The 25,176-nt window shown below is 39.4% G+C and overlaps 2 protein-coding genes across 2 annotated transcripts; both read left to right on the forward strand.

Annotated features, from left to right (window-relative positions):
• The first annotated feature begins 3,504 nt into the window (after positions 1–3,504).
• On the forward strand, positions 3,505–4,068 carry LOC108534693 (keratin-associated protein 1-3-like). Its single transcript, XM_017880168.1, has one exon. It carries the CDS (start codon positions 3,505–3,507, stop codon positions 4,066–4,068), a length of 564 nt encoding a protein of 187 aa, XP_017735657.1.
• Positions 4,069–10,592: 6,524 nt separating this feature from the next.
• Positions 10,593–11,032, forward strand: KRTAP1-4 (keratin associated protein 1-4). The gene has a single exon (XM_017880187.1). The coding sequence runs from the start codon at positions 10,637–10,639 to the stop codon at positions 11,000–11,002; it is 366 nt and encodes a 121-aa protein (XP_017735676.1). The 5' UTR covers positions 10,593–10,636; the 3' UTR covers positions 11,003–11,032.
• Positions 11,033–25,176: the final 14,144 nt, after the last annotated feature.

Raw genomic sequence — 25,176 nt, forward strand, 5'->3', positions numbered from 1 at the left:
AAGGAAGGAAGGAAGGAAGGAAGGAAGAGAACTCTATAACCATCACTCCCAAACTAACTTAGCCAGAAAACTCTCTATTTTTATATTACCTGTTAACACCCTGTAACACCAATACTCCTCAAAATATACTTCACAAAATGGTGAAAGGGAGTATAAACTGATGTTTTTATAATATCTGTACAATCTTCTTATGTATTGTGAAACAGAAAATAAATGTTCACTGCAAGGATGGATTTAAATGAATGTGATGTTGGCTATATACTATCACCATTCTTATTCTAATTTTCAGAGAGAGTTCTAGATGAAGCAAGTATTAAATAAAAGACACATAGTGAGGCTTTCATTCCAAGGGATAAAATATTTCATCGTTAAATCAAAGTGGTGAGCCAGTGACTGGGGATAGAGGGGTATGGGAAGTGATTGCTTAAAGGTCAGGGGGCATTCCTCTGGGATGATGGAAAAGTTTTTGAAACTAGAGAGAGACGATGTTGCACAACATTATGAACATACTATACGTCACTCAGTTACACACTTTAAAATGGTTAATTGTAGGTTATGTGAATTTCACCTCAATTTTAAAAAATCAAAAGAACAGGACCTCTGCTAGCACAACTTTACAGGAATTAGGAAAAGGTACCACTTTGGGGAAGATACAGACAGAGGGGTACACAGCTTGTCAAGCCTCCAGCTTGATGTAAGAAATAATATGCTCCTTCCTCTGAGTGGACAGAGCCACAGAGCCCCACATCAGGGCGCGACCTGTACATCTATACACAATGGCCCTGCAATGTGGTCAACAATTTATTCCCCTCATTTAGAGCTCTGTTGTCTCTGAGAGGGTTTAGGTTGGATGTACCTTTTAATTAAAAGGACTTTGGCTCAGCAGCACCCCAAAAAACCTGGTTGGCATACAGGAGGGAAAAGATAGATCTTGTGACTTGGCTTAAGATGAAAGTTGGGGGTAAGACGAGGTCCTTGAAGTTTATGTGTTATCCGATCTAGATTACTAGGCTGGAAGCCCAGAGCAGAAGCACAGAAGCCCTACGTAGGAATGCTGTATTCATTTGACTGGTACATCAATCATGCTTTATTTCTTGGGAATCTAAGTAAGGCAGTCACAACTGAATTAGAGAACTAGTAAATGGAGATGAAGAAATTGGAAGAATCCCCAGAACTTGTAACTAAAAATCAGAACCATGATATCTTAAATGAAAATAATTTCAAACATTAGCATCTGTGTTAAGCCAAAGTTCCATGTTCAAGAATAATAGACAAACATATTCTTTCTTCTTATGGTACTGGAATGGTCTGGAGCCCATCACTTAAATGAAGTAATGAAAACCAGAGGGAATAAGCACAGGAATAAGAAATGTGGTATATACACACAACAGAATACTACTGAGTCTATAAAAAGAAGGAAATTCGGTCACATATTACAACATATCTAAACTTGGAGGATATTATGTAAAGTGAAATAATATAAATTTCATTTCCTTAATTTACTTAGAGGAGGTAAGGGAATGTTCCGATTAGTCTTCATTCTGTGGCACAGGAGTCAAATTCTCAAGTAAGTGTTATACCTTAAATTTTGCACTGAGGAAGATGTTGAAAATGGTGCCACACTAGAAAAGCCCAGAAAGGGAGAACCAATATGCAATGCCACTGTCTCCAGTGCTCTTATCAATAATGCATTTCAGGTCCTCAGATATCTGAGCCTTTTGCAAAAGGAGACACATCTGTTTAGTATCAAAGATTCTGCTAAGTTTAGATCTGAATTAAATAGCTCCTGAGATTCTTGTCATGACACATCCACATATTTCAAACATCCAACATAAAAAATATTAGCTAATCAAAGAATCTGTGATATAGCTTTGCTTAAGAAGAAGCAAGGAACTCACAAAGAATCGCATCTTTTAAACCAAATTTGATATGGGATTTGAAACTGACTTAATTCCAACTCAGAAAGAGTTATGATATAAAGTCAAAGCTGTCATTTCTAGAGAAGTGGAACTACCACTTGGTGTTCTGGTTCAAAACCCAAGAGTAGCACTGTAACTTGCATTTCTCTGCAATGAGCTCATACTCCATGGAGGCCTGGTCACCTTTTATTGCATCTAAACAAAACGTTTATCTTCACCATCATCAGTTGTCTCATTCAAATTATATAAACTTTCCTGTTCACTGGATTAGTCTCTAATATCTATAATAAACCGCATACAGCAGATCTAACATACTGTAGTAAATCACATACTCCAGTATTAATATGTTAAAAGTATAATTTTATGCAGTTAAAAAATCTAAATCTATAGAATATCCTAAGATAAAAGATGAGACAAAGTCACAAGTCAAGGTTAACTCTTTTAGCACTTAAGATTTTCTTGAAGTGTGCTTATTATGCTGTTAATAAATAAATAAAATCTCTAGGAATGGCTCTAGTAAACAGTGTTATTACTTACCCTAACCTCCTCCTTCCTTCCTTTTACGCTCAAAAAAGTCTATAAGAAAGGAAACATATTTTTACATCTTGCTTTCACACTTGGATTTTCCTTCGAATGATTGCTTACATAAAAAAAGAAGAAAGAGAAAGAAAAAGAAAGAAAGAAAGAAAGAAAGAAAGAAAGAAAGAAAGAAAGAAAGAAAGAAAGAGAAAGAAAGAAGGAAGGAAGGAAGGAAGGAAGGAAGGAAGGGAGAGAGAAAGAGAGAAAGAATTGACTATAGTGTTTAAAGAGTTTAGTCTGGAATCAGAGGGTGTGGATTCAAATTTCAGATTCACTAGATAATAGTGTGAACTTGGGTAAGTTACTTCAATCTGTTGTGGCTCAGTTTTCTCACATGGTTGATGGGAGTGGCAGTGATACCCAGTCCACAGATTGCTGTCAAAATTCAGCAAGTTGATACATGCAAAGTACTCAGAACCATTTAGGCACATAATCAGTGATGGAAAAATGTTATGAATAGCAATTAATGCAAATCTCCCTGGCCCAAGAAAGCATCCCTTTCTGGCCAGCTGAATACAGTCTTGCTTCACAGTCAAAGGGAAGATAAGGAAGGTAGAGAAGGAGCCGCAGTTAAAATTGGAGGGAATTAAACTGTCATGTGAGACCCAATCACCCAGTTGTAAGGGTCAACACTGAATAATATTGACAGTCCTTAAAGGTGAGGCATCAGTCAATTATTCCTCGACCATGAGAAAATTTTAAGAAACATGAGGAGTTAGGGATCATATTCCTAATTAATGCCAATGACTTCTTGACCATGGTAAAGAAGCTTAATTGCAGACCAAATACAATCAACTTTCAAAGGCTCCCAGAAGTTTCAACAAATAACTCAGGGAGAGGCCAATTATCCTTCAGAGACAAATTATCAAACACAAATAAGGAAGAGACTTCAGGAATTATGTAAACAGTAGCTGGCCAAGGCTTATAAAAGGCCCAGTGTGGCAGCCATCACCAAAACTCAGAAACTCCTCCAAGCAACCCAAACTTCAGACCAACTCCTGACACCATGGCCTGCTGTCAGACCAGCTTCTGTGGATTTCCCAGCTGCTCCACCAGTGGGGCCTGTGGCTCCAGCTGCTGCCAGCCACGCTGCTGTGAGACCAGCTGCTGCCAGCCACGCTGCTGTGAGACCAGCTGCTGCCAGCCAAGCTGCTGCCAGACCAGCTTCTGTGGATTTCCCAGCTTCTCAACCAGTGGGACCTGTGGCTCCAGCTGCTGCCAGCCAAGCTGCTGCCAGACCAGCTGCTGCCAGCCAAGCTGCTGTGAGACCAGCTGCTGCCAGCCAAGCTGCTGCCAGACCAGCTCCTGCGGAACCAGCTGTGGCATTGGTGGTGGCATCGGCTACGGCCAGGAGAGCAGCAGTGGATCTGTGAGCACCCGCATCAGGTGGTGCCGCCCAGACTGCCGTGTGGAGGGCACCTACCTGCCCCCCTGCTGCGTGGTGAGCTGCACACCCCCATCCTGCTGCCAGCTGCACCACGCCGAGGCTTCCTGCTGCCGCCCGTCCTACTGTGGACAGTCCTGCTGCCGCCCAGTCTGCTGCTGCTACTCCTGTGAGCCCAGCTGCTAAAAGCCAGTTTGCTGATTTTCAACTTGAAATTTCCACTTTCAGTTCAATTCATGAACGAATTATTTCTTCAAGCACTTGTGGACCACTAACAAATTCTTGAACTTTTCTTTGGCTTTGTTATGGGGGTTACCAAATATTTAGGCCTCAGAATTAGCTGATTCCTTTCAATTCCAGAAAGACCTTGCTCTTCTCTCTGAGGACGCCAAAATACAAATGTGACCCAATACATGAAAAAGCCGATTTACCTTGAAATTGACCCTTTACAAGCATTGAAGCCCACGCTCTGAGTCTCAGTGCTGACGAGACCATGGAAGAGCCATCTGTTCTTCTCAGGACACTCACTTTCTCTATTCCACCAACCTGCAAATTGCACCCCCTATGAAAGAGGAATAATAAACCAAGGTCTAATAAACTGTAACTATTGGTGCAACAAACATGTCTTTTTTTTTCATTGAGTGTATTCAGGATGTATATTTCGTAGAATGTCATATGAAAAATTTTAATCTGCTTTTGATATCCCTTCTCTTCTAATACCACATTAGGAAATTTGTTATCCAGAGGTCCAGTGGAGGTTAATGCCCATAAAAACATAGAGTAAATGTAGTTATCTAGGGCCTCAGAAATGGTAAAGGCTCTGTTACCATAACTTAACCTTACACAGTGCTTTCACAACCAGGAAGTTACAGAAATCGAAATCTCTGGCTGGGTGCGGTGGCTCACACCTGTAATCCCAGCATTTTGGGAGGCTGAGGTGGGCAGATCACTAGGTCAGGAGTTCGAGATCAGCTTGGCCAACCTGGTGAAAACCCATCTCTACTAAAATTACAAAAATTAGCCGGGCTTCATGGCACACATCTGTAATCCTAGCTACTTGGGAGGCTGAGGCAGGAGAATTGCTTGAACCCAGGAGATGAAGGTTGCAGTGAGCCAAGATCGTGTCATTGCACTCCAGCCTGGGTGATAGAGCAAGACCCCATTTTGAAAAAAATAAAAAATAAAAATCTCTGAATCTAGAGCCAGAATATTACTTATTTTTCCTGTCTGTTAGAGAAATGCTCTTTCAAGCAATCATCAAAGAATGGTAATGTATGCTAATAAATCACAGTCTTCCATTCACATGTAACCTTGTGAAGGATTGCAAGAGAAACAAGGTAGGAAAGCCTCTCTGAGGAAATACACTCTCAATTAGATGGAATTTTTTACTGTAAATTTTTTCCTCCAGTTTCTAAACAGAAGTGAGGATAACAATGAATTTACTGTATTTTTAGAATCAACATACATACTTTGGTTTAAAATGTTCACTTCAAAGTAAACACATACATATATAAATATGCTTTTATATATAATACACACATGCAATACATTTATACACATTTAAAGACAAATATCAGAGAATGCTTTATAAATTTGAATGGTTTTTAGAACAAGGATTAGGATTAATTCACGGTTCCTTGGACTTAGAATTGAGAGTATCGAAGGTGTTTTGTTTTGTTTTGTTTTTTACTTAGGTTAAAATTACAATGCTTTATTCAATGGTTAATGAAAATCAGAAAATTAGAAGGTATGAACAAAGGATAACATTTGCAAAGCAAAGAACCAATTTCCCCAACATATTATCTAGAGACCTAATCCAATCCAGAAAACACCCTTGAACAACAGAACAGAAATTGAGACATGTTTTGTCCTTTTGGTCCTTTGATCCTAAATACTGGTATCACCACCTAAGAAGTTCCTGCTAGAATAAATAAATAAATAAATAAGTAAATAAGTAAGTAAATAAATGACAAGTGATTTAGGTAAAATGCAAATTGGGCTTTTCATCATTACTGTACACTGCTAGTCATTCATTCCCTCTTTTATTAACAAGCATTTACTGAGCATCTATATGCAAAATAGTGCGGAAAGCACTACAAAGGATACCCAGATGCATTAGACATAGGCAGATTATGCTTTTAAGGAATGGACAACCTGGTAGAGCCCTGAAAGATGTCTGAGAGATCATCTCATTTTACAGATGAATAAACCAATATTCAGAGGAATTACATGACTTTTTTAAGGTCATACAGTCACTCAGTGGTAGAACCAGTTTGGAAGCCCATCTAGTTTAATTAATTTAATTTTCAGTTAAGAATTTGGTCCCATACATCATGTGACCATCCCTAATCATCTAAAGTTGGACCCAGTTAAGCTTAAAATTCTATGATTGTTCTTAAATTCAAAAGCGTAAAATAAAAATGATTGATGTTTTATCATTGGGGATGGTTTAGTGATTTGTGGTATGATCATACTCTGGAATATTATATAACTATTAAAAGAGTTAGTAATATGTATAGAATGCATCTACAAATTGCATAATCTAGATGAAATGGAGAAATTCCTAGAAATGTACAACCTACCAAAACTGAATCATGAAGAAATAAAAAATCTGAACAGACCTATAACAAGGAGATTGAATCAGTAATCGGAAACCTCCTAACAAAGCAAAGCTCAGAACCAGATGGCTTCATTGGTGACATATACAAAACATCATAGAAAAAATAACACCAATCCTCCTCAAACTCTTTTTAAAAATTAGAAAGGAGAAAACACTTTCAAACTCATTCTATGAAACCAGCATTACTCTAATACCAAAGTAAGACAAAGATACTATAAGAAAAAGAAAACTACAGACCTAAATCCCTGATGAATACTCATGAAAAATCCTTTCAAAATCCCAGCAAATAGAATTAAACAATACATTAAAAGTATTAAATGCTATAATCAAATGAAATTTTATCCTGGAAGGCAAGGATGGTTCAACATACAAAAATGAATCATTAGTAGAATGAAGAGGAAAAAGCACCTGCTCATCTCTATTGATACAGAAGAAGCATTTGACAAAATTCAAAACTCTTTCATGATTTTTTAAAAAACCTAACAAACTAGGAATAGAAGCAAATGACCTCAACATAATTAAAGCCATATGTGAAAAGCCCATAGGCAACATCATAATCAACAGTTTTTTTTCTAAGATTAGGAACAAGACAAACATGCCCACTTTTGCCCATTCTATTTATCATAGTACTAGGAGTCCTAGCCAGAGCAACTAGGCAAGAAAAAGAAATAAAAGATATCCAAATTGGAAAGGAAATAGTAAATTCTCTCCATTCACAGATAACATGACTTTATATGTAAAAAATTCTAAAGATTTTACACACACTCACACACAGTTATAACTAAAACAAGTTCAGTGAAGTTGCAGATACAAAACCAATGCACAAAAATCAATCGCATTTCTATACACTAACCATGAAAAATATATGAAGAAAATTTTAAAAACAATTCCATTTACAATAACATCAAAAGAATAAAATACTTATGGCCGGGCATGGTGGCTCATGCCTGTAATCCTAGCACTTTGGTAAGCTGAGGCGGGCAGATCACCTGAGGTTAGGAGTTCAAGTCCAGCCTGGCCAACATAGTGAAACCCTGTCTCTACTAAAAATACAAAAATTAGCCAGGCATAGTCGTGGATGCCTATGGTCCCAGCTACTGGGGAGGCTGAGGCAAGAGAATTGCTTGAACCCAGGAGGTGGAGGTTACAGTGAGCTGAGAGTGTGCCACTGCACTCCAGCCTGGGTGATAGAGTGAGACTCCATCTCAAAAAATAATAATAATAATAATAAAATAAAGAATAAAATACTTAGGAACAAACTTAACCTTGGAAGGGAAAGACTTGTACACCAGAAACTATAAAATGTTACTGAAAGAAATTAAAGAAGATACAAATAAATGAAAAGACATCCTGAGATCATGAATTGTAGGATTTAATATTGTTAAGATGTCAATACTACCCAGAGAATCTACAGATTTAATGCAAACCCTACAAAATCCCAATGATGTTTTGCAGAAATAAAAAAAAATCCATCATAAAATACATAAGAAATCAGAAGGGGTCCTATATAGCCAAAACAATCTTAAAAAAGAACAAAGTTGGTCTCACATTTTCCTATTTCAAAATTTACTGCAAAGCTACAGCAATCATAACAGTGTGGTACTGACATAAAGACAGACATATAAAGCAATGGAAAAGAACAGAGAGCCTGGAAATAAACCCTCAAATATATACATGGTTAAATGAGTTCATTTATTTATTTATTTATTTGAATTGACAAAAATTATATGTATTTATTTGTACAACACATTGTTTTGAAATATGCATACCTTGTACAATGGCTAAATCAAACTAATTAACATATGTTTTACCTCACATAATTTTTTTGTAGTGAAAACACAAAATCTACTCTCTTAGCAAGTTTCAAGACTATAACATATTGTTATGAACTATAGTCACTATGTTGTACAATAGATATCTTGAATTTATTCCTCTCATCTAACTGAAATTTTGTAATCCTTTGACCAACATCTCCCCAACACACTCCACCACCACCCTAGCCCCTGGTAACCACTATTCTACTTTCTACTTCTATGAATTCAACCTTTTTTACTTTCTACTTCTATGAATTCAACCTTTTTGTATTCCACTTGTAAGTGAGAAAGTGCAATTAGTCTTTTTCTTTGTCTGACTTATTTCACTTAGATAATGTTCTCAAGTTTCATCTGTGTTGCCCCAAATAGCAGGATTTCCTTCTTTTATGACTAAGAATATTCCAGTGTGTGAGTGTGTGTGTGTCACATTTTATTTATCCACTCATTTAATGATGGACATGGACACAGGTTGCTTCCATATCTTGGCTATTGGGAGTAACGCTGCAACGAACACGGGAATGCAGATGTCTCTTCAAAATACTGATTTAGTTTCCTTCGGGTATATACACAGAAGTGGGATTGCTTGATTATATGACAGTTCTATTTTTAATGTTTTCAGGAACCTTCATATTGTTTTCCATAAAAGTTGTACTAATTTACATTTCCACCAACAGTGTGCCAGAGTTCTGTTTTCTCCACTTCCTCTCCAACACTTGCTATCTTTTGTCTTTTTGATAATAACCATCTAACATATGTGAGACGATATCTCATTGTGGTTTCAATTTGCATTATTGGATGATTGGTGATTTTGAAAACTTTTTCATATACCTGTTGGCCATTTGTAGATCTTTTTCTGAGAAATGTCTATTTAGATTCTTTGCCCATTTTTCAATTATGTTATTTGTTTTCTTACTACAGGTATTGAGCTGTTTGAGTTTCTTCTATATTTTGGATATTAACCCCTTATCAGATATGTGGTTTGTAAATATTTTCTCCCATCTGTGGTTTGTCTCTTCACTCAGTTTAGTGTTTTATTGGCTGTGCAGAAGCTTTTTAGTTTGATGTAATCCCATTTGTCTATTTTTGCTGATGCTTTTGAGTTCATGTTCACAATATCATTGGCCAGGCAAAAGTCGTGGAGTTTGCCTCTATTTTCTTCTAATAGTTTTCATTTTGAGTCTTTCTTACATTTCAGTCTTTTAATCCATTGTAAGTTGGTTTTTGTATATGATGTGAGATAATGGTCTAATTTCATTCTTCTGCATGTGAATGTGGTCAAACGATTTTCAACAAGGGTGACAAGACTATTTACAAATGGTTAAGATGGTTAACTTAAATGGTTCATGAATTTTATGGTATGTATATTTTACCACAATTAAAAATTTATAAGTATAAACATGTAGGAGACCCAAACTTTACTGAAATAGAAGATATATATGTATATATGCTGGTTTACATTTGCAGAAGCAGGGATAAAAGTATCAAAGAATGTGCACCAAATTCTTAATATTGATTACCTCTAGAGCATTAATTTTGGTAGAGATGTGTGCATCTTCAGGGAAGGGAAAGGATATTAGTTCTTCTTTATATGCCTCTGTACTCTTTGACTTGTTACAACGTGTATTCATTACTAGCACATATGTTTAATTTAATAGAGTCAGAAAACAATCTATAAGCAAAAGTCGTTAAAGATTTTGGTTAGCAATATGTACATTCACTACTACTGAAGGCAAGAATATTAGATAGAGCTCTGAGGATCCTATAACTTGCACAAATTGATCATAGAAAGGCATAATTGGTTTGAAAGTTGATACATCAGATTACAGTTCATGTTTTGATGACACTAATGTTAGTCTTTCCAAGTCTAGACAACAGTTTATAAAACCATGATCATGGTTAAGTGACCATTTAAGGAAAAATGGTCAGTTAAGATAAATTATGCCTAAAGGTTATCAAAGGACAAGTATGACAAAGCATGCCAGGGCAACACTTGGCTCAAGGCTAGTCTGTCATGTGACGTGCATCAAGAGGCACTTTTGTGCTTGGCTTCCATGACGAGCCTTCACTTAGTCCAGAGGGCAAAGAAGAAACATAATGAGACTCAATTGAACAATGGAAAAAGCAGGCTATTGAAATGCTATTTATAACTTTCTAAACACCTCGGGTATTAGCCAGAGACTCATGCTGAAATTGACATCAAGAAAAGATGTTAGGTAAATATGCACCTCTAGGGAACATATAAAAGGACAGATATAGAAGGTGCAGCACAAACTCAGAAACCTCTCTTAAAAACACAGCTCTCAACCCAGCTCCTGACACCATGGCCAGCTGTTCCACCACTGGGACCTGTGACTCCAGTTGCTGCCAGCCAAGCTGCTGTGAGACCAGCTGCTGCCAGCCAAACTGCTGCCAGACCAGCTCCTGCGGAACTGGCTGTGGCATTGGTGGTAGCATCAGCTGTGGCCAGGAGGGCAGGGGTGGAGCTGTGAGGACCCGTATCAGGTGGTGCCGCCCAGATTGCCGCGTGGAGGGCACCTGCCTGCCCCCCTGCTGCCTGGTAAGCTGCACACCCCCATCCTGCTGCCAGCTGCACCACGCCGAGGCCTCCTGCTGCCGCCCATCCTACTGTGGGCAGTCCTGTTGCCGCCCAGCCTGCTGCTGCCAATGCTGTGAGCCCACCTGTTAAAAACCAGGTTGCTGATCGCTTACGAATGAAAGGGGAAGCACAGCAAAATTATGCTGATTTCTGAAGAACTGTTTGATTTTACTTGGATGCTAAGTACCATGATGTTGTTAAGCTGCTCAGAGATAATGAAACTCCTAGTGAGGACACTGCAGATGTGCCGAATTCACTCACTGAAACACGTATCAATCAGTGTTCTGGATAGCTTACGTTGCTTAAGCAGAGGACCAGGATGGAATAGTTCATCATTTCAGTGACATCTCTGCTCCCCCAACTCTCTCTTGATGCCCATGCATCTTCAGACCTGGTTTTTCCTTGAATATCTCTGATTAATTCAAATAAAATGTTTTAATGTGCAAAGCAAACTGAGTTATGTCCACCTTCTACCTTTAAGCATGTCTTCCTGTGGCTGGTATTCAAGAGTGGATTTGCAATTTGATAATAATACCAAGGTATAACCACAAAGTCTAAACCAGAAAGATTAAATACAAAGTAAATTATGCTTGAATCCATCAACTTAGAAATGCTCCATGAATTAAATAATTTTATAGTTATTCCACTATTTGCATGCTCTAATCTATTACGATTAGGTCTAGACCAATAAAGGTTGACCTTCAGCTAAAATTTTAAGGTTGATCAAAGCTATTGATTTCAACCTAAATGTAATTCTACCATCTTTTGTCTCCTTCCATTTTATATGCTAAATATTCTCCTTCATTTATGCCCCCAAATCTAAAGACATTGTATTACTTTCTAAATAGACTTTAAAATATCTACCAGATACTACCTATTTTCCAAGAGTATTTAGGTTTAATTTCTATGCCTTAGCCTTTCACATTCTTCCCACTGATCCCTGAATTGCTCTCTAAGCTTCAACTCCCGGTATTCACCTTCATTTGATGTAGGTATGCATAAGGTGTATCTCTGATCTAAATTATAATAGAAGAAACAGTTATAGAGAGCACCTGCTGAGTTCTACCACTGCCATTTGTCAGACAGATGCGTTAGAAATCTGAAACAGCTCTATTATATTTTGCACTTTGCAACCCAACTTAAAATATATTCTCTTAAGAAGTTAACACGCCGGGCACAGTGGCTCATGCCTGTAATCACAGCACTTTGGGAGGCCGAGGCGGGCAGATCACCAGGTCAGAAGATTGAGACCATCCTGGCTAACACGGTGAAAGCCTGTCTTTATTAAAAAATACAAAAAAAAAAAAAAATTAGCCGGACATGGTAGTGGGTACCTGTAGTCCCAGCTACTCAGGAGGCTGAGGCAGGAGAAGGGCGTGAACCCGGGAGGCGGAGCTTGCAGTGAGCTGAGATCATGCCACTACACTCCAGCCTGGGTGACAGAGCGAGACTCTGTCTAAAAAAAAAGTTAACACAACCTAAAACAAAACAAAATATATTTTACCATTTAATTTTTAAACTCTTCATTAGGCATTAGAGTGTAATATACAAAATACAATAGGATGCAAATATAGAAAGGAACATGTTATCCACATTATTTACAAGCTCCCAGAACTTACCTCTATCATTTACTTGGTAGCAATGATGGATTACACACAAGATTATGCAATTTCCAAGAGGAATAAAATAGATGGCAGTACATTCTTCAAAGTGTCACAACGCCTAGATATTTTTTCCTGAGCCCAGTTCCACTACTAAACCAAAAAATAAAATAAAATAAACCAAAAAACACATTTCCTAGTCTCTTTACAGTAAATAACAAGACTCTTTCATGAGAGGTACTACAGCTTGAAATTTCTCTTTAATTATGTGGGAGTGGTATTGATATCCATGAATCATGCCTTTTATTCCACCTATTCAATAAACATTTATTGAATCAGACTCAATAAACATTTATTAAGGTTCTACCACAAACTAATGACTCTGCTGGATACCTTCCTAAATACTATGTCAGTCTGGTTCCCAAGAACAGATTTCTGGTCTGGAACAGGAATAATATTCACACATTTCAAATTGGTTGAAATCAAAGGAACTATAATTGGTAATTCAATACGACATTGGAACAAAACAAGGTGAAATCTGCGAATTATGCATGACCAAAGGTACTCCTTCAGTTCAGTAGATATCCAGATATCCAAAACTTAATAGAATTTAGTCTATATATCCAGGAGGAAAAAATAATAGTTAAATATAACAACACGGCCGGGTGCGGTGACTCAAGCCTGTAATCCCAGCACTTTGGGAGGCCGAGACAGGCGGATCATGAGGTCGAGGAGATTCAGATCATCCTGGCCTAACAGCGGTGAAAGCGCCCGTCCTACTAAAAATCAAAAAACTAGCGCGGGTGAGGTGGGCAGGCGCCTGTAGTGCCAGCTACTCAGGAGGGCTGAGGCAGGAGAATGGCGTAAACCCAGGAGGCCCGGAGTTGCAGTGAGCTGAGATGTCCGGCCTCACTGCAGCTCCCAGCGCAGGGCGACAGAGCAGAGACTCTTGCTCAAAAATAAATAAATTAAATATAAATAAAATATTAAAAAGAATATGAAAATAAATATAACACCACAATATAATACATATAAACACTATAGAAGAGATCATAGCATAGATATAGATAACACATAGATAAATTATATAAAATAATAGAGCATATCAATAATTGAGCTAAGAGAGGACCTCTGAGACATAAGAACCACACATATTCAGACAAGAGAGATATAACGGAGATCCCGGAGAAACTATAAAAACAAAGATATTCTAGAAATATTGGAGACATACATAGAGTCATAACTATAGATACAAATAATAACAGAGATCACACATAGAGACATATAAACAGCAAAGAATATAACGAATTGTAAAAAACAGCAGCTGGACTCAGAATGTATAAAAAAAGAGGGCCATAATACCAACACAACCAGAAACTACACTCCAACAGGAAGCACCTCATCACACCTACAAACTGACTGCTAGACAGAACAGCTTTGTGGATATACCCAGCTTCTCCCAGCAGATAGAGAGGGACCTGTGGATCAGCATGTGCCGACCAAAGCTGCGTGAGACCAGCTCACATAGACAGACACAGCTGCTGTCGAGACCACAGACTAGACACACATAGCATATACACTGCTGGCCAGCAAAGCTAGCTGACAGACCAGCTCTGTGGATTTCCAGCTTCCACCCAGTGGGACCTGATAGAGAATCAGACACTGCCAGCACAAGACTGCCAGACGCAGCTGCTTGCAGAGCTGCTGAGATAGACAAGACAGGCATAGCAGCCAGCTGCTGCCAGAGCCAGGCTCCTAGCAGAAGCTGGGCGAACCAGCTATGGACATAGATAGATAGCAATCAGAGCTACGCAAGCAGAGAGAGCACAGTGGATCTGTGAGCACCCCGTATGCAGGTGGTACACAGGGCCCAGACTGGAACGTGTGGAAGTGGACTAAACCTGCCCCCTAGCTGCGTGGAGAGCTAGCACAACCATAACTGGCTGCAGAACATAGCACACGCCGAGGCTTCCTGCTCGCCGCCCGTCCTACTGTGGAAGTGCTGCTGCCCGCCAGTCTGCTGCTGTGAGCCCATTTGCTGAAAGCCAGTTTGCTTATTTTCAATTGCCTACATCACAGTATCTCTGAACTGTTCATCCCTTGACCACCCCTGGACCACTAACAAGTTCTCAGACTTTGCATTGCCTGTGATGGAGACTACTAAGTATAAGAGTTCACAATTCTATCTGATTCCATTCTACAGTGAATACCTTGACCCTTCACTGAGGACACAGAGATGCTACAAAGCCACCTGCTGATCATCAATTTGCTTGGGATATACTATTTCTGATATTTCTGCAGGATTAAAAATTACTGACATGTTGTGGAATTTATCCATGAGAGCTACCCACAGGTCTAATGTTTCCATGCTTTATAATCTATATTTATCTTGTTTACCTAAATTTTTTTGCAACATCAAAGACACGAAATTATAGCCAAGTGACATTCCTCAAGTGTCACCAGAGAGAATGGAAGCTCATCACCCAACATTCAGCTTCTAAGAAGTAGGCTGGACTTTCTACATTTTAACATCTGATCCATCCCTTGGTTTTTGGATCATAATGATCTTGCCTGCTGGATATTTCAGTTATATCTGTGATACAATGTCTTCTGTCATTTCTTAATAAATAGTATATACTAGGCAAAGAAACCATTGCATTTGTTTTCACTTGTACATCACGTGGTTTAACTGCTTATAATTCAAGAATGTCTACTTGAGGCTGGGCGTGGTGGCTCACACCTGTAATCCCAGCACTTTGGGAGGCCAAGGCAGGTGGATCATGAGGTCAGGAGATCGAGACAATCCTGGCTAACATGGTGAAACCCCGTCTCTACTAAAAATACAAAAATTTGCCAGGCGTGGTGGCAGGCACCTATAGTCCCAGCTACCCAGGAGGCTGAGGCAGGAGAATGGCGGGTGAACCCAGGAGGCAGAGCTTGCAGTGAGCCGAGATTGCGCCACTGCACTCCAGCCTGGGTAACAGAGCAAGACTCCATCTCAAAAAAGAAAAAAAAAAGAAAAGAATGTCTACTTGAGGCCAGGAGCAGTGGTACACACCTGTAATCCTAGCAATCTGGGAGCCTGAAGCGGGTGGATAACCTGAGCTTATGAGTTCGAGGCCAGCCTGGGCAACATAGTGAAACCCTGTCTCTACTAAAAATACAAAAAAAAAAAAAAAAAATTACTGGGCTTGGTGATGTATGCCTGTAGTCCCAACTACTTGGGAGGCCGAGGCAGGAGAATCACTTGAACCTGAGAGACGGAGGTTTCAGTGACCTGAGATCGTGCTACTGCACTCCATTACACTATGCAGTAAATTGCAATAAGCTCTCAAAATGGCCATTTTCTATGTATGACACCAAAGAAGACATAAGGTGCACTAAACAGTTAAGTAATGGTAAAAAGACACACATTTCCAAGTCCAAAGCAAACGTGGGAGCCTATCTTTTATTGAGGATCATTGGCCATGTAAGGGTAGGTGGACAATGAAAGGGATGAAGCAAGATGAATTAGGGTATTAAAGGATGGAGACAAGAATGAAAAGGGGGAGAAAAGAACAAACTAGAGGAGAAAAGACAGAGAGAAGACACAGTGAAAAAGGCTAGGTATGAGAGGCTGAAAGAAAAGGAGGAAGAGTGATGGAGAAGACACACCTGAAGGGGAAGGAGGTGAACCAGTGTGGCCTTGTTAGTACCACACGCTGTGCATATGCCAAGTACACATCATGTGAACTTTGCTTCACATAACATCTGTACTGATCCTGTGAAATAGATATTGCAATCCTGGCTTATAGATAAGTAAGTCTAAAAGAAGTTAAATAGCTTGCTTACAGTCACATAGCTCATAAGATTAGAAACAAAACTGAAATCTGAATGCAACTCTGTCGACTACAAAATTTATGGAGAGAATGAAATTAAGAAAATGGATATAAAGGAAAGTGTGGGAAAGTTTATAAGATTTAAAGACGGTTATTTTGGAGACTGTGGGCTTCAGAATAAGTTACTCTGTTGCTGCTGGTTAAGTTGCGGTCTCAGAACTCCACACCCTCCCTACTACACTCAGCTTTGTGATGTTAGTGATGAAATCCGCAAGCCACATTGTTGCTTTTCCAGCTTTCTATGTTAGGCCTTGCTCCAGCCAGCCAGCACCCCATCCTCAGAGTTCTGAGTCAGATCCACTGGGACTATCCTCCAAGTTCAGAGACATCAGAACATGTCAAGAAAAAATATGACTGTCAGTTCTGCAGGACCCAGCCTCTAAACGTATACATTTTAATAACTCCTAACTCTTCCTTTGTTCCTTCAACCCTTGGGCCAGTAGTTGTTTCCTGTAGTTGCTACTTCCATGTTCAAATAATTGGCATGGATTTTGTCTCCTCATTAGGTGCTGACTGACAGAAATGTTGTTACCAGGAGTGGTCCTGGAAAACAGACCTTCATCGATGGGACTTGGGGATTGCTTTGGTAAAGTCCCTGAGCTTGAACCCAGTGTTAAACTCCTTGCCAATGAAACATGAAATGCATTGCATGCAATAGCATCACCATTATCACTTTGGTTATTTAAATAAAGTACCTATTGAAATAAGTGGCTTGGGAGCCCAAGTTGCTGCTGCTCTTGACTCTTAAGACAGTCATGATGATTATAAGCATTGTTGTGGAGGATGTCTTCTGAGTGTACTGCATGCTTTCAGAAAGAAAAATGGCAAATTCAAGACTTTAATATCTCATGTCAAGTCATAATCAGAGATCCAGAAAAGATTCAGCAGCAGCCCTAAAATAATCACTTGTTTCTTATAGCCACAGGACTGGTACTGTCCCATATTAAACACTAACTAAATTTAATTGTGTGAGTTGCACAATTGAAAGGTAAGTTGAATTCACAGCTTCAACAAGACTGTCATGTGAAAGTTAGGGAATTGACAAGGAAGAAGTTTTAGAATTGAAACTTGGCGTAAGGGTTTCCATCTGAACTCAAAGGGGGCTGAGGATCTTGAATCTCCAAGTCATTCTGAGCTTCTTTGACCAGTAAAAATAGATTTCCCCCCGAGTCTGTTGAGAACAGCTGTCCACTGCTGGAAAATCCTCTAATAATCTCACTTGGGAAAGGTACCTATATGGAATGCCTATTGTCCTGAATAGCCACCTTAACTATATCTTTTTCCTTCTAGTCCTGTACTTCTGATCAAATTTCAGATGCTCCAGAGGGCAAATATGATGTATCATCCAGGAAAAATAGCTCATATATGAAAAAACATGCCATAGGCCAAAATCCAGAATACTGACAACACCAAATGCTGACAAGATTATGGAGCAATAGGAACTCTCATTCATTGCTGGTGGGAATGGAAAATGGTACAGCCACTTTGGAAGGCAGTTTGGTGATTTCTTACAAAACTAAACATATTCTCACCATACAATCCAGCAAGCATACAACTTGTTATATACCTTAAAAAGTTGAAAACATATGTCCACTCAGAAACCTGCCTATGGATGTTTAAAGTAGCTTTATTCATAATTGTCCAAACTTGAAAACAACCAAGATGTCCTTCAGTAGGAGAATGGATAAACTGTGGCACATCCAGACAATGAAATATTATTTAGTGCTGAAAAGAAATGAGTTATCAAGCCATGAAAAGACATAGATGAGATCTAAATGCATATGACTAAATGAAAGAAGCCAATTTGAAAAGGCTGTATACTGTATGACTCCAAGTATATGACATTCTGGAAAAGGTAAAACTATGAAGACTAAGAAAAATGAGTGGTTGCCAGGGGTTATGGGTAAAAGGGGTGGAAAAGGAACAACAAAAAAGGATTTGAGGGCAGTGAAACTATTCTGTATGATACTATAAGGTGGGTACAAATTATGTATTTATCCAAACCCATAAAGTGAACAACAACAAAAGTGAACCCAAATGACAACTTGGACTCTGGGTGATTATGTGTCAATGTAGATTTATCAATTATAAAAAATGTATCACCCTAGCAGGGGATGTTGATAATAGGGGAAGCTACACATGTGTGAAAACAGGGGGTATATAGGAAACCTGTATGCCTCCTGCTTGATTTTGCTCTGAACCCAAAACTACTCTGGAAAATAAAGTGTATTTTTAAAAAGCATTATTGCATTATTATGTATTAGCAGAAACCTGAGGAATATGTGTAAGTGTATTTTTAGGGTAGTAAACCAAAGAAGATGGAATGTAACACGGTCTCACTCTAATCATCTCACTTGGGGAAGTTGCGTGTAAGGAATGCCTAAATGATGTGATTACACTTAAAGATTCTGGATATAAAATTGTTGTACAAATAATTATTTGGTTTGTTGGCTTAAACTTGAAGTCAACAATGGTCTATGTTTACTGATGCTCAGGTGTCAGGGCTTTTTTGACATAATGTAAAGGAAAGGAATCAAAGACTTAAGGAGATAGGAATTTTGGAGATTTATCATATGACACTGCACACATACGCATCGCCAAGTAACTTCCCACAGGTCCCAGAGAAAACTGCCTTCACTCAAGGCTTTTATATTCATAGGGGACCCTTGCAGTAGCCTAGGTATGATGGTGGAGACATTCTCTCTCTTTGATTTCAGTAGAGATAATAGGATCTCAGAGCAGTGGAAGCTAAGTCACAAAACTTGACTACCAAAGTAAAAGTAAGTGCAGCTGGCCTGTTTGAATTGCATGGGTCCACTTACACACAGAATTTTTTCAACCAAACACTGATTGAGATACAGTATTCTCAAGATGTAAAACTTGCATATATGGAGAGCTGACTTTTCATAAACACTCCACAGGGCTGAGTGTGAGACTTGAGTATGAGCAGATTTTGTATAAGCAGGAGACCTGGAACCAATCCCCCCCACCCAGTACACTGAGAGACAAGTGTACATTCACTGTAAAGAGAAACAGAGATATAGTGGGAGCCAGAATGCTTTGACCCACAGGGATCTGTCAGTAGTTAGTTTATTATGGTATCCTTAGAATGAAATTAAGGGGAAGCATATTAAAATGTTGGTTGATATCTATACTCAGATCTTCGGGGGATTGTATTAGTTTCCAATTGCTCCTCTACCAAATTACCATAAAATTGGCAATCTAAAACAACACATATGTATTATCTCACAGATTTTGTGGGTCAGGAGTACAGCAGGGCATAGTGAGATTCTTTGCTCTTGGTCTTATGGGAGTAAAACCAAAGTATCAGCTGGTTCTTATCTGAGGCTCAGTTTTCTTCCAGGAATTGTTTTGTTGGCAGGATTCATTTCCTTCTCACATTTTCATATAGTCCCCTCCACCTTCAAACCAGCAACAGTAGGTCAAGTTCATGTTATACTTTGAATCTCTCTGATTTCCTACCCTATCCCCGCTTCCCTCTCCAATGTCCTCTTCTGCTCTCAGCTGGAAGAAAATGTTCTGCTTTTAAGGGCACATATAGTTACACTGGACGCACCTGGATAATTCAGGATACTCTCACTATCTTTAAGTCAACTGATTAGTAACCTTAATTACATTTGAAATGTCCCTTTTGTTAGGTAGCAGAACATAGTCATGGTCATGACAAGGGCTCCGAGGCCTTGGAGGCTGAAATTCTGCCAATCACAGGAACTATTAGACACTAAGTTGACACTAATTTCTAGAGACCCAAATGCCACTGGCCCTCCAAAAAAAAGTGGTGACTTTTGGTGGCCAGATGATAGTTAGAATCTTGGTCTACATCTGAATCACAGTGGACCCAGTGGGCCTGCAGAATAATCACCCAATTTGTGAATGTATAATTGGAATTATCATGCTTGACAACTGGCAGAATCCCCACATTGGCACACTGGCCTGAGGAATAAGGCTCATTTGGAAAAGTGGTCAAGTTGAAGCCCCCAAGAGTTTCCCTTGATACAAGAATGGTAAATAAAAAAATAGTACTATATTGATGGGAAAATTTTGAAGATGGGTGCCATTACCAGAGACTTGGAAAAAGCTGGGTTGTGATACCTACCATCTCCCCATTGAGCTTGTTTATCCTGTGGACAAAGCAGATAAACCCTGGAGTATAACAGAACAATTATATATTATTATTTTAAATGAATTCAGGTGGTGACCTCAACTAGAGAAGATGTCCCAAATGTTGTATCTTGAATGGAGCGAATTAAGACAGCCCCTGGCACCTGGTATGCAGTTATTGACATGAAAATGCATTTTTCTCTGTATCAGGGCAACCAGAAGTACTTTTCTTTGACCTAGCATGGCCAACAGTAACCTTCCAAGCATTGCCTCAGGGCTATGTCAACTATCCTGCTCTCTGTCCTAATATACTCATGGTATTAATCATCTTGACTTTCCATACAACATCATAGCAGTCCACTACATCTATGACATCATGCTGGTTACATTTGATGAGCAGGAAGTGACAAGTACCTTAGAGGACTTGGTAAAACATTAATGAACTCCAGGGCAAGAAACAAACTCTACAAAAATTAAAAAGCTCACCACCTCAGTGAAGTTTCCTGGAGTCCAATTGTCTGGAACATATTGAGATATCCTTTCCAAGGTGAAAGAAAAACTGCTGTATTTTAAGCTAACTTCAGCTAAAAAGGCACAGCTCTTGGTGGGCATTTTTGTATTTTGGGGTCAATATATACCATATATGAGTGTGTTATTTCAACCCACTTAATGAATAACTCAAAATGCTGCTAGGTTTTAGGGGGGACAAGAGCAAGAGAAGGCTCTAAAAAGTCCCAGCTATGGGTGTGGTGGCGGGCACCTGTAATCCCAGCTACTTGGGAGGCTGAGGTAGAAGAACTGCTTGAACCTGGTAGGTGGAGGTTGCAATGAGCCCAGATCATGCCACTGCACTCTAGCCTGGGCGACAGAGCAAGACTCCACTTAAAAAAAAAAAGAAAAGAAAAGAAAAGAAAAGAAAAGTCCCAGCTACAATTCAAGCTGCTATTTCATTTGAGCCTTATAACCAGCACGTCCAACCATATTTGAAGTGTCTATGGAAAATATAGACTCACTGTATGTAGCCTCTGGCAAGCAGCAATAGAAGAATTATAGGTCAGACTTCCAAGGTTTTGGAGAAAATCCATGCCCTCCTTTGAAAATAACTACTGTCCTTTTAATAAACTACTTCCAGCTTGCTAGTGGGCAAGAACTAGAAAAAATGGAATGACCATGCAACCTGAGCTTCTCATGCTTAACTGGGTGTTATCGACCCACCAAACTATAAGGCTGGATGTGCACAGGAGCAATCTATTAAGGCAGGGGGCCCCAATCCCTGGGCAGTGGACCAGTACCAGTCCGTGGCCTGTTAGGAACCAGGCAGCACAGCAGGAGGTGAGCCACCGACCAGAAGCATTACTGCCTGAGCTCTGTTTCCTGTCAGATCAGCAGTGGGATTAGATTCTCAGAGAAGCACAAACCCTATTGTGAACCGTGCATGTGAGGGATCTAGGCTGTGGGCTCCTTATGAGACTCTAATGCCTGATGATATGTCACTGTCTCCTATCACTCGCAGGTGGGACCATCTAGTTGCAGGAAAACAAGCTCAGGGCTCCCATCGATTCTACATGATGGTGAGTTGTATAATTATCTCATTCTATGTTACACTATAATAATAATAGAAATAAAGTGCACAATAAATGTAATGCACTTGACTCATCCTGAACCAACCCTACTCACCTCCCCAGTCCATGGAAAAATTGTCTTCCATGAAGCCGGTCCCTCGTGCCAAAAAGGTTGGGGGCTACTGCCATATGCTATACCCCAAGCTAAGTAAGCTTCCTATGAACTTAATTTCATTGAATACTTACATCAATCCTGTAAAATAGATACTGTTACCTTACCTTCATAGATGAGGAAATCAAACCTAAAGGTGGTTCAATAGTTTGTTCATAAGTAAAACACAGAAATACAAACCCAACTCTGACCCCAAAATTCATGACGAGACCATAAAGTTAAGGAATTGGAAGTAAAGATTGGTGTTGGGAGATTCAGTAGATCTAAGGATATCTCTTTGGGCAGCTGTGGGCTTCAGAATAAGTTCCCCTTTGTGCCCATTACATTCCTATTTCTTGGCTCCAAGACCTCCTTTCTGTACTCTGCAAAATACAGCGTGACTTTGCCCACAGTTCTGTTAGACTTTTCCACTAGGGGGTGACAGAGGAAAACTGCAAAGCTGGAAGAGGAAGGTGGGATTTGTTCCTTCCTTCTGCTCCATTTGGGGCTTCCTGTATGCTAAGCAGATCCCAGGATAATAGCCCCAAGTCACACTTCTCAGTCCAGCAGGTGCAGATCCTGCCCATGGTAGCACACGAATTCAGTTTGCAGTTTTCTCAACACTTGTAGAACCAGCTTCATTGTCTCCTTTCCAGGGTCACCAGGACTAACCAGTCCTCTCTTAAAACAACAGTTTCAGCTCTACAGGACATCCCCCTCTCTAAAGTTTAATTCCTCGCCTCTTACATTTAAAGCTAGGCCTTTAAAGCTTCCCTTGAAAACTAGGGCTTTCTGCAGTTTCCACATTTGTGATATTTTAGAGTCCTCTTTCAATCCTTTCAGTTATCTAGTGAACAACTTAAAAATTCTTCATATGAATTTTATTCAATAGAAAAAAGAGCGTTTGGTTCTCACCTCCTGTGGGACCCTAACTGTTATACTCTTATTGCCTTTGGAAAATTCGATTATTTAGTGAGCCATTTGTACAGAATGTTCACTTACTCCCTTTCATTAATCACCATAGTGGATATGAGAAAAAAATTATCTCAGAGCTTTGGAGATGGCAGTCAGAGAATTACAGCATTTTAGGCCTGATAGAATCCAACTGAGAAACTAGAAAGATTACTTGGCAACGTTAAGCTCTGTAGTTAAGAAAGTTCCACCTTTTCTACCAAAAGCCTTCCATGAAAGTGGGATGTGCCCAGACAACTGACTGCAGACGGCCCTTTGTTAATGACTGACTTATCCCCCAAATCATAACTCTGACTTAAGAAACCTATTGTCCATCATGATTATTCTGTTAAATGCCATTAGACAGAATTAGTTTTAAAAACTCAAAAACACAAAGGGATTTTGAGAAACTTGAAGGGAGAAAATGTTGAATCATCACATCAACTAAAACATGAAAGCCTTAGGTAAGACTGGTAAGACTGGAGATTTAGAGTTTAGTAAAATTGTTTTGTGAGGTTGACAGAGACTAATCCAAAGCACCAAGTATTATGAGCCTATATTGGCCTATTCATTTCTAAGCATGTTCTCTTTTTTCTTCTTTGTTCCTGCATTACAAATATGAGATAGAGAAACAGGACTGGTACAGTACACAATACAAAAATCAAAATCCCTGGCTTTTAATGGGTTAACATTTAACATACAAAATGTCAAGACTTTTGCTTTCTCAATTTTTTAGTATCTTATTTATTTTAGTTGCATGAATGAAACAAACCAAATATTTTCCCAAAAGGATCAGAGAAGTCTTTTTCTGAATGGGGTCAGAGTAAAGAACTACAATTATGTTAACTCTAAGACAGTACTGACTTGTTCAAAAGATGACACCTGTGACCCTGGAAAAAAAGATCCTAGTGGGCTGATAAGCTCATGGTAGGAAGAAGGGAAAGAACTCAGGATTTTCAGAGCAACTGAAGCCAGGAAGCATGAGGAAGTTAGAGAAGAGCTAGAGATGACAGAGGTTGACAGCAACAGCCACAAAAAGGCTCTTAAAAGAAGGAAATTCAAGGTTCTCTATTCAGGAGAGGTTGAGGGAGACAAAACAATAGAATCCTAGAGATAGAATTCAGGCAACTCTGAGGTTAACATTTTTACCCTTTACTCCTACACTTGTTGGTTTAGTGATCAGATGGGGCCAAACGGAAAGAGAGCTGCACAAAAGCCAGGGATAGAAGTTAGAGGGAACCGGAAGCTGAGACTAGAAGTAATACGAAACACTTGCTTTGTGTGTTAACACGTACTAAGCAAAACAAACTTGTCATGTTGTTTTTCAGGGGTCCCCAACTCCCGGGCTGCAGAGCGATACCTGTCCCTGGCCTGTTAGGAACTGGATCACATAGCAGGAGGTGAGCAACAGAGGAGCAAGTATCCCCGCCTGAGCTCCGCCTCCTGTCAGATCAGCAGATCGGCGGCGGCATTAGATTTTCATAGGAGCGCAAAGCCTACTGTGAACTGCACATGCGAGGGATCCAGGTTGCACACTCCTTGTGAGAATCTGTCTGAGATGGGACAGTTTCATCCCAAAACCATCCCACTCCCATCCCACCCACCGTCCGTGGAAAAATTGTCCTCCATGAAACCAGTCCCCTTGTGTCAAAAAGGCTGGGGACTGCTATTGTGTTTGAGTATAGGTTAACAATTTGATCACTCTAAAGACGTATTTAACTGTAGGAAGGGACAGAGAGTGAGATGAGAAAGGAATCAGAAGACCTGAGTTTAAAATCCCAAATCTACTCTCACTCACTGTGACCTTAGACAAATATTCCCAGAAGCTCAGTTTTGTATTGTATATCAAATGGGGGTTCTAATATGTCACAGTATTGCTGTGAATAATAAATAAGGTTATTAATAGTAATATGCCTGGCACATAGTACATGCTCAAAAAATTTTATTTTCTATTCCTCTTCTCCATTCAAATGTATGTCTTCAGGAGCAGAAAGCCCTT

This window comes from Rhinopithecus bieti, unplaced genomic scaffold (assembly GCF_001698545.2).
Source record: "Rhinopithecus bieti isolate Rb0 unplaced genomic scaffold, ASM169854v2 scaffold_11744, whole genome shotgun sequence".
Lineage (NCBI taxonomy): Eukaryota > Metazoa > Chordata > Mammalia > Primates > Cercopithecidae > Rhinopithecus > Rhinopithecus bieti.